The 12,571-nt window shown below is 38.5% G+C and overlaps 1 protein-coding gene across 12 annotated transcripts in view; it reads left to right on the top strand.

The window, feature by feature from the left end:
• The window catches only part of CASK (calcium/calmodulin dependent serine protein kinase), a 350,654-nt gene that overhangs the window by 242,829 nt on the left and 95,254 nt on the right, over positions 1-12,571 (top strand). For all 12 annotated transcript variants that reach the window (XM_038587210.1, XM_038587220.1, XM_038587216.1 and 9 more), the window contains exon 9: positions 690-773. In XM_038587210.1, the coding sequence (XP_038443138.1) occupies positions 690-773 (84 nt within the window). The remainder of the gene's footprint in view (positions 1-689; positions 774-12,571) is intronic.

Genomic DNA, 12,571 nt, shown 5'->3' with positions numbered 1-12,571 from the left:
GAAGAGGTAGTATGTTTACTCTGTGATGTTGCAGAGGACAAAGCTAGCCCAAACAAGCCAGGTATGGGCCCAGGCTAAGTAAGAACATTTTTACTTTCTTAAAATTATAATCTATCATAAAATAACTATCACCTACTGGATATGGTCAAACAGAATATTTCTCCATCAGGGATTGAAGAGAATCCCACATGGAAAAATGGTTGAATTACATGACCTTGAAAAGTTTGTTCTAGTTCAAAGATACAGTGATTTTTTTAAATCCAGTTATTCCAGACAACTCCAAATGCTCAGTCATTTGTGGAGTTAATTTTACAACTCCAAATGTTCAGTCATTTGTGGAGTTAATTTTTCAAATGCTTGTTTAACCTGACAAGATCATATCAAAGGTAACTTCATACTTAAGTAATTATGATTAATTATGTTAGCCATATAGCCGTATCTGAAAAATATATGACCCATTATTTTAGCCCTCTATTATTGCTAAAAAGATAATTTTACTATCAGTTTGGACCTTCATAGCCCTCTTTTAAGAATGTTTACCAGTATCATGGAATAAAATCTCCAGTATTCTAGAATTCAATCTAAGTTTCACATTTAAGAAATTTGGGCTAATTTTTTGTTTGTTTTACATTAAATTTCTTCACTTTTTAAAATGTCTACATATGTTCATTATCTTTCTTCTTTTATAGGAGCGGGATCGTTATGCCTACAAGATTCATCTTCCAGAAACAGTAGAGCAACTGAGGAAATTCAATGCAAGGAGGAAACTAAAGGTAACTAAAGAAATCAGCAAAAAGCTTCCTTACAGCTAGATTCTCACTTCTAAACTTATTTCAATAAGACTTTGGTTTTTAAATCATTTAAGGTAATATTCTAAGTGTGAGTTTAAACAAAAGGTTATGATAAATGGAAGAGTAATCACATTTTAGATTTGTATTATCCTGAAAATTCATAGCAGAGATATAATTACTTTTTTTAAGATTTTATTTTTTTCAAAGAGAAACTGAGAGATAGCAAGAGAGCACAAGCAGGGGGCAGGGAGGGAGAAGCAGGCTCCTCGCTAAACAGGGAACCCAACTCAGGGCTTGATCCCAGGACCCTGGGATAATGACCTGAGCCGAAGGGCAGACAAGACACTCAACCAACTGAGCCACCCAGGTGCCCTGAGATATAATTACTTTTAAAATAGTAATTTACTATTATCCATTATTATTATTGAATGTGAACATAGGCCACATTTTCTCAAACATAAATATTTTGACAAGAAAATGTGAGTTCAGCTCAATGAAAACAGTACTGGATTTGAATTGGACAACCATCACAAAGCAATAAAAATCCCCACTACCTTGGTCTACTAGAAAATATTTTCAAATTACTTTCCTCACCTTTTCTTTATTCTTCCTAGGTACCTTTCTCTTTTTACCACTCTTTCTATCCTCTACCTCACCAAAAAAGAATATGGTAATTACCCCATATGGGGACCCCATTTGATTTTAAAAGGTTTTGAAAAAGACCAAACAAAAATAATGGAGTCCTTTTAGCACTATTCAAAAAAGTTAGTCAGTCAGTTACTTAGTTAGTTAGTTAGTCAGTTAGTTATTTCAGAGAGAACACACATGCAAGCAGGGGGAGGGGCAGAGGGAAAGTGAAAGGGAATCTCAAGCAGAGTCCATACTGAGCTCAGAGCCTGATGCAGGACTCGATCCCATGACCCTGAGATCATGACCTGAGGCAAAACCATGAGTCAGACGTTTAACCAACTGAGCCACCCAGGCACCCCAGCACCATTCAAAAATTTTGTGGGACAACATTCCCTCCCCCTTCCCAACAGTGGAAATTCTGTTATATTATGGTCTTAAAATTAACTTATATTTGATTTGTTTTTTATTACTATAAAAAATAATTTTTTAACTTTGTCCTCTAAGTGGTTGGTTACTAGTCCTCCTTAGCCCTGCCAACTATAAAGCTTTGTAAGTATTTTCAGATATGTCATAAATTGTAATAACATTTACTATTATTCAACTCCTGAAAGATGTGAATAAATTGTATACAACTCTAGATTTATTTTTTTTAATTTATTTTTTATTGGTGTTCAATTTACTAACATACAGAATAACCCCCAGTGCCCGTCACCCATTCACTCCCACCCCCCGCCCTCCTCCCCTTCTACCACCCCTAGTTCGTTTCCCAGAGTTAGCAGTCTTTACGTTCTGTCTCCCTTTCTGATATTTCCCACACATTTCTTCTCCCTTCCCTTATATTCCCTTTCACTATTATTTATATTCCCCAAATGAATGAGAACATATAATGTTTGTCCTTCTCCGACTGACTTACTTCACTCAGCATAATACCCTCCAGTTCCATCCACGTTGAAGCAAATGGTGGGTATTTGTCATTTCTAATAGCTGAGTAATATTCCATTGTATACATAAACCACATCTTCTTTATCCATTCATCTTTCGTTGGACACCGAGGCTCCTTCCACAGTTTGGCTATCGTGGCCATTGCTGCTATAAACATCGGGGTGCAGGTGTCCCGGCGTTTCATTGCATTTGTATCTTTGGGGTAAATCCCCAACAGTGCAATTGCTGGGTTGTAGGGCAGGTCTATTTTTAACTGTTTGAGGAACCTCCACACAGTTTTCCAGAGTGGCTGCACCAGTTCACATTCCCACCACAACTCTAGATTTAGAAGAACATTTATATGAATTGGGGGAACTATGTAGGTGACAATATTATGCTATAGCACTGAACTGTCCATCATGGTAGCTGGTAGCCACATGCAGCTATTTAAATTTAAACTAATGAGAATTAAAATTAAAAGATCAGTTCCCCAGTCACACTAGCACATTTCAAATGCTCAGCAACCAAATGTGACTACCAAATCAGACCACCCAGATATAGGGTATTTCCATCTTTGTAAAAAGTCCTATTGGACTTTGATATTATACAGCAAGGGAAATGGTAACATGTCATTGTTGGTAATGATGATTCTCAGCTAAGCCTCTCTCTTAATTGTTTCTGCAGTCGAGTTCAAACTCGCTCTAAAAGTCCTTGGCAGGGGCACCTGAGTAGCTCAGTGGTTGAGCATCTGCCTTCGGCTTGGGTCGTGATCCCGGAGTCCTGGGATCGAGTCCCATATCACGCTCCCCAGGGGGAGCCTGCTTCTCCCTCTGCCTATGTCTCTGCGTCTCTCTGTGTATCTCTCATGAATAAATAAATAAAATCTTTAAAAAAATTAAAGCCTTTGGCAAAAATAATTATTAATGACATGCCATTATCAAGATGGTGCCCAAAGAAGTTTCCCCTGACTTGGATATATACCTGAACCAATGTAGCCTACAAGAGAAAAAAACAATCTTACTATCTAAAGTGAAATTTGGTCAGCTGTTTTTGAATTTCATTTCCTCCCCAAAGAAACGATTAATTATACATTTTTCTCAACTCTTCCCTAGTCTTTTTAACTCTAATGCTGCTTTGGCCTTTGTAACATTGCCCTGTCTTGGGCTGGACCTTTCATTGCCCAAGTACAGACCTTTTGCCATAGGGCTCAGATTTGCCCCATCACAAGAAACCCAATGCTATAGTTCTCCTGGTGCCACAGAATCAGACTTGGGCCTAAAATAGACAAAGTGGTGACTAAGATTCATTTGGACAGGGCAAAGCTGTTACAGCAGAGAGGGGTCATATGAACTTACCACATCCCTTTGCAGAGCTATTTAAAGTTTCAAGACCCACCAAACAACCTAGAATTAGGAACATCAACAGGGTTATCATTGAGATTTTTTTCAGCATCTGGTAAGGCTGTATTCCTTTGTGTGATTCAGCCATCCAGCTAAAGCATGTTATATCTACCTTTCTCAAGGAACTCATTCTCCTCATTCTGCCTCTTCTGTGAGCTCCTAAAACAGAGATTGCAACTTTGCTAGCTTTCAGAGCCCACCACATAACTTTCTTTCAGATGAACATCTGGGTACCCATCCTTCTACCCAGGCACTATTTTTAAACTCCTTAAAAATTGGGCAACAACCTAATTTTTATGACTCCCTTTGAAATGATTAAAGGAAAGTTTCCCAGAAAGCAGTAGAAAATTGCTTTTGTTATTCAGAGAAGAAAATTTTTATTATCTGTGGTAGGAAGAAAGAGAAGGAGTACAGCATTATAGGAAAGAGTGGGCTCTGGGCTACATCGACTTGGGGGAATCCTAGCTCTGACACTTCCTAGATGTGTAACCTTGAGCAAGTCATTTAAATGGTGTGCCTTGGAGCACCTGATTGGCTCAGTAAGTTGAATGTCTTTGATTTTGGCTCAGGTCATTATCTTGGGGTTGTGATGTACTCAGCGCAAGTCTGCTTGTCCCTCTCCCTCTGCTCCTCCCCCTTGCTCCTGCACACTAGTGCATGCTCTCTCTCCCTCTCAAATAAACTCTTTAAATGTATATAAATATAAATATATATATATATATATAAATTCTCTTTTCCTCAGTTTCCTTGTCTACAAGATGGGAATAATGACAATAGCTAACTCATAGGGCTGTAAGAATTCAATGAATTAATATATTATAGCAACTAGAACAGTACCTGACAATCATAAGTGTTCCATACACGTTATTTGTTATTTGTTATTAACTTTATCATTGTTACTGTTTTATTATGAGTCTTTTTTTAAGATTTATTTAGAGAAAGAGAGAGAGAGAGAGAGTGTGTGTGTGTGTGTGTGTGTGTGTGTGTGTGTGCACGTGCAGGGAGAACGGCAGAGGGAGAGACTCCACACCCAGCATGGAGCCCGACTTGGGGCTCCATCCCACAACCCTGAGATCATGACCTGAGCAGAAATCAAGGGTTGGATGCTTAATTGACTGAGCCTCCCAGGCGCCCTTGTTTTATTATGATTCTAATGTTAATACCTTTGAGTTGGTACTCTGTTTATAAATAAGTGTAATTCCAAAATAGATACTCCATACTGTTTTAGCTTTTTTCTAGTCATTGACATTAATATTTTGAAGGTTTTATTTAAGATTTTATTATTTATTTGAGAGGGAGAGAGAATGAGTGAGAATACAAAAGCAGGGAGAAGGAGCAGCCCTGGTGGCTCAGCAGTTTAGCACCACCTTCAGCCCAGGGTGTGATCCTGGAGACCTGGGATCAAGTCCCATGTCAAGCTCCCTGCATGGAGCCTGCTTCTCCCTGTGGCTGTCTCTCTGTGTCTCTCATAAATAAATAAATAAAATCTTTAAAAACAAAAGCAGGGGGAAGAAGAAGCAGACTCCCTGCTGAGCGGGGAGCCCAACATGGGGCTCAATCCCAGGATACTAGGATCATGACCTGACCAAAGGCGGAAGATTAACTGACTAAGCCACCCAGGTGCCCCACATTTTGAAGTTTTAAAAGTTTTTTAAAATGTACAGAAAGAGCACCTGGCTGGCTCAGTCAATGGAGCATGCAACACTTGATCTCAGTCGAGGTCATGAATTTAAGTTCCATGTTGGAAGTAGAGCTTACTTTAAATGAATGAGTGTATAAATAAATAAAAGTATAGAATACCAAAAACTTCTTGGATAATCTCTATTTATGTATCTCTTCCAAAGTCATTCTGCTTAGGCTATTCCAATCACTTCAATCATCATTTTCCCTCACAGTATATACAGAGGATCTTATACTTGTCGTATGTTATAATATTTACTTCCCTTCTATTACTTGCCTCAAGTGTCATTTCTGTTATGAGATACACATTCTTTAAAGCAGTGGCTCTCCAGACCAGCAGCATCAGTATCACCTTGGAACCTATTAAAAAAATACAAATCCTCAGGCTTTAATACAATCAGGAAAGAAAATAAAAGATATCTAGATTGGGGAGGTGCATGAGTGGCTCAGCTGGTTAGGTGTCTGCCTTCAGCTCAGGTGGTCCTGGGATCGAGTCCCACTTTGGGCTCTCTGCTCAGCTGGGAAGCTTGTTTTCCCTCTCTCGCTGTCTGCTGCTCCTCCTACTTGTGCACTTGCACTCTCTCTGTCAGATAAATTAAAAAATTTTTTAAAATTGGATTGGAAAGAAAGTAAAACTGTCATTGTTTATAGATGACACGATCTTGTATGTGGAAAATCATAAGAAATCCACACAAAAAAAAAAAACTTACAGAATTAACAAATGGGTGCCTGGGTGGCTCAGTCAGTTGAGTGTCTGGCTCAACTGTTTCAGCCCAGTCATGATCTCAGGGTTCTGGGATCAAGCCCTGGTGAAGCTCTGTGCTCAGCTCAGAGTCTGCTAGAGATTATTTCCCTCTTTCTCTGCTCCTCCCCTTGCTGGTGTGCTCGCTCTCTCTCACTCAGTCCCTCTATCAAGTAAATAAATAAAATCTTTTAAAGAAAAAGAAAGAAAAAAAAAAGAAAAAGAAAGAACAAACAAGACAAGCAAGGTTACAGAATACAAGATCATTCTGCAAAATTGAATTGTATTTCTATAAATGAGCAGTGAACAACCTTAAAATGAAATTAAAAAACAATTCCATTCACAGTAGCATCAAAAAGAATTAAATGCTTAAGTATAAATTTGACAAAAAAAATATGCAAGACCTAGAGATTTCTACTGCTGAGAGAAATGAAAGCAAATTAATGAAGAGACATTTAATGATCATGGATTGGAAGACTCAGTATTGTTAACAGTTTTTCCCAAGTTGATCTATAGACTCAACACAGTCTCTTAAGCAGAAATTGACAAATTCATCCTAAAAATTCATATGGAGATGAAAGGACCTAGAATAGCCAAAGCAATCTTGAAAAAAGAACAAAGTTCAGAGCTCATACTTTGCAATTTTGACACTTAACTATAAAGTTATAGTTATCAGGACCCTGGTACTAGTTATGGGATAGGGACAGACATGTAGGTCAGCAGGACAGAATTGAGAGTTCAGGAATAAACCCATATATTTATGGTCAGTTAGTTTCAATAAAAGTGCCAAGGCAATTCAATGGAAGGAATGAATCTTTTTTAAGATTTTATTTATTTATTTATGAAAGACACAGAGAGAGAAGCAGAGACATAGGCAGAGGGAGAAGCAGGCTCCCTTTGGGGAGCCTGATGCAGGATTCAATCCCAGGACTCCAGGATCACAACCTGAGCTAAAGGCAGATGCTCAACCACTGAACCACCCAGGCACCCGGGAATGAGGACTTTTCAACAAATGGTGCTAGGACAATTGGATATCCATGTGCAAAAAAGATATAAAAGGCCACATACTGGATGATTCCATTTATTTACAATATCTAGAATAGGTATTGATATCTGTAAATCTATAGAGACTCAAAGTACATTGGTGATTACTAGGTGCTGGGTGGTGACTGCTTAACGGATATGGGTATTTGGGGAGGGGGTGATATTTTGGAACTAGATAGAAATGGTGGCTGCACAACATTGTGAATTACTGAATACTGCTGAATTTTACACTTTAAAATGGTTAATTTTACGTGAATTTCACATAGCCCGCTTTTTTTTTAGTACCATGTGACAAAATACTCTTCTTACATACTGGTTTCTTCTTCAGTACACTTAAGGGATATGACACATTATTCCTGTAGTAACAGTGACTCACTGCACCACTCAGCTCACCCAAGGGACCACCCCTTCCATGGCCCCAATTATGCTAGAGGTTGGAGGGGCTTGTGTTTATTGAAAAAGACTCATGGTTGATCGTGATATGTCCCCCTTATTGAGAGTCATTACTCTTTTTTTTGCAAAATTTTTCTGCAAAATTCTATCATATATATCATTATTTAATCAGCTGTTGGACACGGAAATCACTTCCACTTTTCCACAGCCATAAATACTATTGTATTGTCTATTTTCATTAATAAACCTTTGTATACCTATGATTATATTCTTAGGTTAAGTTTTGTGCTACTGGAATTGTTGGCATCAAAGTATATATGTGGGGACACCTGGGTGGCTCAGCGGTTGAACGTCTGCCTTTGGCTCAGGGCGTGATCCTGGAGTCCCGGAATTGAGTCTCACATCAGGCTCCCTACAAGGAGGGAGCCTCCTTCTCCCTCTATGTCTCTGCCTCTCTCTCTGTCTCTCATGAATAAATAAATAAAATCTTTTTTAAAAAAAAGTATGTGTATTGAAGACTTTTGATCTCTATAAATAACTTGTCCTCCAAAAAGCTTATACCTATTTGAATAAATTTTTATGTATTTTTGGTGAGTTTTACTTTTGAGGTTGAACCTTGTTCTCATTCTGAAAGTTTCGTGAAACTTTTTTATGTCAGAATATAAAACATTACTTATTTAGTTGGCTGAAATTTCAAGATTATCACTCATTATTCATTATAGTAATATCGATACTCAATCAGAAAGTGTTTCTTTCCATATTTGTACATTCATTTTGGCATTTAACCTCTCAGTGGGCTACAGGAGATGATAAATCCCTAATAAGAAAATTATTTGGACAATTAGCATTAACATCATATTCAGACCTTTCACGTGTAGATTTAAAAAAGCTAATGAAACCCTGCATGTGATTGGATTATCACGCACTTCTTTTTTTATTCTCTTTTGTTATTTTGTTTCACATCTGTAACAGTGGAAAATTTGCGTTTCTCATTTTGGTTACATTTCAGATGTTGATTTTTCTTCCCTCTTTTTGTTTTACACTAATCTCTAAAATTTTAATACTTTCCTTTAAAAAAAATCCTCTTGACCATACTTTAATAAACTCCATAGGCCTCAGTATAAGACTAGATACGAGAATCATATTTTCTCAAATTGAACATTAGGATGCATGAGACAGACTAGGATCTAAGCTGTCTAGAAAAATCTGTGCCCTGGAGTGTCTCTTAAGGAAGCATACCTGTACTGTAACCCTGGGTGCCATCTACTTAGAGTTACTGAGCAAAGGGTCAGGTTTGGGGGTGGGGGTTGCTAGGAGAGTGTCTGTCAGCATCTGAGGTTATCTAGGGAAGAGGCTCAGAACAGTATCTGTTCTAGAAATCATCTCCTTTGCTTCATAAGTTCTTTCTTTTTTTTAAGATTTTATTTATTTATTCATAGAGTCACAGAGAGAGAAAGAGAGGCAGAGACACATGCAGAGGGAGAAGCAGGCACCATGCGGGGAGCCCGACATGGGACTCTATCCCCGGTCTCCAGGATCACGCCCTGGGCTGCAGGCGGCGCTAAACCGCTGCGCCACCGGAGCTGCCCTCATGAATTCTTTCTACCTCTAGAAAGCAAATTTCCCTACAGTAAGCATGTCAAAGAAATTTTGTAAAAAATAGGAGCAGTAGGGGCACCTGGGTGGCTCAGGTCATGACCTCAGGGTTATAAAATTAAGCTTTACACCAGGCATGGATCCTGCTTAAGATTCTCCCTCTCCTTCTGCCCCTACCCCCCAACCCCTGCTCATGTGCACATGTGTTCAAGTGCACACTCTCTCTCAAAAAAAAGAAAGGAAAGGAAAGGAAAGGAAAGGAAAGGAAAGGAAAGGAAAGGAAAGGAAAGGAAAGGAAAGGAATGAAGGAAGGAAAGGACAAGAAAGGAAAGAAAGGAAAGAAGAAGGAAGGGGGAAGTCCCTTAAGGGCCCTTCCCCTCCAAGACCTCCCTCCTCCGCCACCCTCCATCCAGAAACAAGTCCTAAAGAAGACCAAAAAAGAAGAAAGAAACAAACAGAAGCAATATCCTCTATTTGGGTAAATTTATTACATTCAGTTCAGGAAATGGTGAGTTGAATCCATGTGATTGAATTTAGAGGATAAAACTTTATTCCCTACACTGTATATAGAGAAAGTAAGGGAAATTTCTGATAACTTCTACAATTCTCCTTTATTGATTTTGCAAATTGCAAAAGTATAGCCTGTATGCTTCTCTGAATTACCAGTTGGTCCCTCGAATTCCTGAACTTTGCAGACCTAGAAAAAGTTTGTTTAGGAATGCCTATTTCAGTATTTAACATTGCTGTACTATATACATGCAATAGTTAGCCATATGTGGCTATTTAAATTTTAATTAATTAATATCAAAGTTTTAAGTTTCTCGGTTACACTAGCCACATATCAAGTGTTTAGTGCCACATGTGGCTGATGGCTACTGTATTGAACAGTACAGGTATAGAACATTTCCATCATCACAGAAAGTTCTACTGTACAGCACCATCCAGAGTCTTGGCACCTCCAAGAGTAATGCTTACACCAAAACATCACCTTTGAGGGGTCAACCAGGAAGCTTTAATAGCTGTCTTTTGGCAGTCTTCCCCTTCCTATTAATTCAGCAAGAACCAACTTTAAGGATTTATTGAGGACCTTTGTACCTAATGAAAGGCAGCATTTACATGCAGTCCTCTCCTGTAGTGAGAAGTGATACAGAAGCAGTAAGTTAGCCCAGCAGTTGTGAGTTCCAGCTACTCAAAGCATTAAGTCTGGTATCCAAAATGTACCAATGATTCTGAAAAGTGAAAATTGTTATTCTAGTATGAACAGTAAATAAATAATACTTGAAGTGATTTTGATCTTTCTCTTGATTTTACAAAGCAATTCTATTAATTCCTAATTCTGAAATATAGAATGTATCACTTCCTAAGTTCGGCAGTCTAGCTTTTGAAAGTTATTTTGTACCTTAAAAGACCATCTTTATAAAATACTTTTACATAGACCCGAAAAGATTCCTAAGATACCTATTCTGTGCAGTTGTTCTGAAATATAATCTTACCTACTACACTTACAAGTCTCATCATTCACCTTCTTCAGAGAGAAGATAGCACAGCCTCCTTTTTAGTCAGGTATCCTGACTTAATGTTAGAAAATTCTTGGTTTAGACCTGCATTTCTGTTTTGTTTGAGTACCCTATCCATACAGACTGCTGACTAGACCAAATGATCATATTGCCTGTGACTATATGGAGAGAAGCTGGGAGCTCTGATGTAATCATCTCACCTCATTATCATCGAGGACCTAATTCTTACATGTAATCAACCCGAACTCTTTAACATTTCTACCTTGAAATGATGTTTCAGCCTTCGGTCATTCTGTTCAACCTCAGCCTCTCCATGTTCTTCACCCTTTCTAGGGCTTTGAGTTCAGTGTTCTGAGCCCCAATAAGATGATCCTTTCTCAAATCTTTATGCAACATGAGTATTTATATAACTCTGTGATGGGTTTCGCCCTCTCAGTATATTATAATATGACTATGTGTTATTTTGTCACTTGGGTACAAAGCCAATTCTACATGTCATCACAAATCTTGTGTTTTGTATTTAGATTTTTTAAAAATATACCTCCCTGGGATGCCAGGGTGGCTCAGCGGTTGAGCATCTGTCTACCTTTGGCTCAGGGCGTGATCCCAGAGTCCCGGGATCAAGTCCCGCATCAAGCTTCCTGCAGCCTGCTTCTCCCTCTGCCTGTGTCTCTGCCTCTGTGTGTGTGTCTCTCATGAATAAATAAGTAAAAATATACCTCCCTCTCTTGTGCTGATCAAACTTCATAATGCTTGTTTCTGGGCTGGGGTGGGGGGTGGGCACCAACAAGAGAGTATTGGCTTTTGGCTGTTGTTTTCAAGTCAGCAATTTGTATTTATTCTCCTGTTCCTTTCTTGATAACTCTATTGCCTCCTTAAGTGCATTCAAGAGTTTAAGTTAGCAGAAGTCTGAGCTAACCATTTTCTTGTTTTCTACTTCCTTAAATGAGGCACAGAATCAAATAACTGGGAGCATTTTGATGTTTGACATATTAACAATAGTTAGGATTGAGTTGAGAATTTTATTACTTGTAGTTCTCTTTTTAAAAAAAAGATTTATTATTAGAGAGAGAGAGAAAGCAGTGGGGAGGGGCAGAGGGAGAGGGAGTCTTAAGTAGATTCCACGCTAAGCGTGGAACTTGATGTGGGGCTCAATCCCACAACCGTGAGATCAGAACCTGAGCCAAAACCAAGAGTCGGATGCTTAACCAGCTGTACCACCCAGGCACCCCAGTTCTCTTTTTGTTTGAATTCAGAATTTGCCTAATTTGCTTAGTACAAAATTGTGTCTTTAATGTCTGTTACAATAGTAGATTGTGAATAGTCTTCTTAACTCACAATTTTTATGTTTCAGAACATACTAAAGCATACCTTCTAAATTAAAGTGGGTAGAAAACTTCTGGTCAAGGATTTAATAAACTGGGGAGTATGAAGAACTACCTGTGTATAAGATCTAGATTTGTGTTGTTGTACCCAACAGTCTCTTTCATAACAGTAGTATATGGTACAGAGGTTGGCATACTATAGCCTGGGCACCAAATCAGGCCCATAGCCTATTTTTATATATAAAGCTTTATTGGGACATAGCAGTGTACATTCATGTACGTTTTGTCTATGGCTGCTTTCATGCTACAATGGCAGAGTTGAATAGTTGCAACAGAGACTATGTTCCCTGCAAGCCTCAAATATTTGCTATCTGGCCCTTTATAGAAAAAGATTTTTGACCCCTAGTATAGTAAAAACCCTTGAACTGGGAGAGTAGTCAGAGGACCTCAATGCTCTCTATGCTTGATTTTATCTCTTAAAAGTTGGCAGCAACCTTTACAGGTTGCTAAACCACTCTAGACCTCAGTTTCC

The sequence above is a fragment of the Canis lupus genome, chromosome X, assembly GCF_011100685.1.
Source record: "Canis lupus familiaris isolate Mischka breed German Shepherd chromosome X, alternate assembly UU_Cfam_GSD_1.0, whole genome shotgun sequence".
Lineage (NCBI taxonomy): Eukaryota > Metazoa > Chordata > Mammalia > Carnivora > Canidae > Canis > Canis lupus.
The sequence above is the reverse complement of the archived record's forward strand: the minus strand, read 5'-3'. Positions and strand labels throughout refer to the sequence as shown.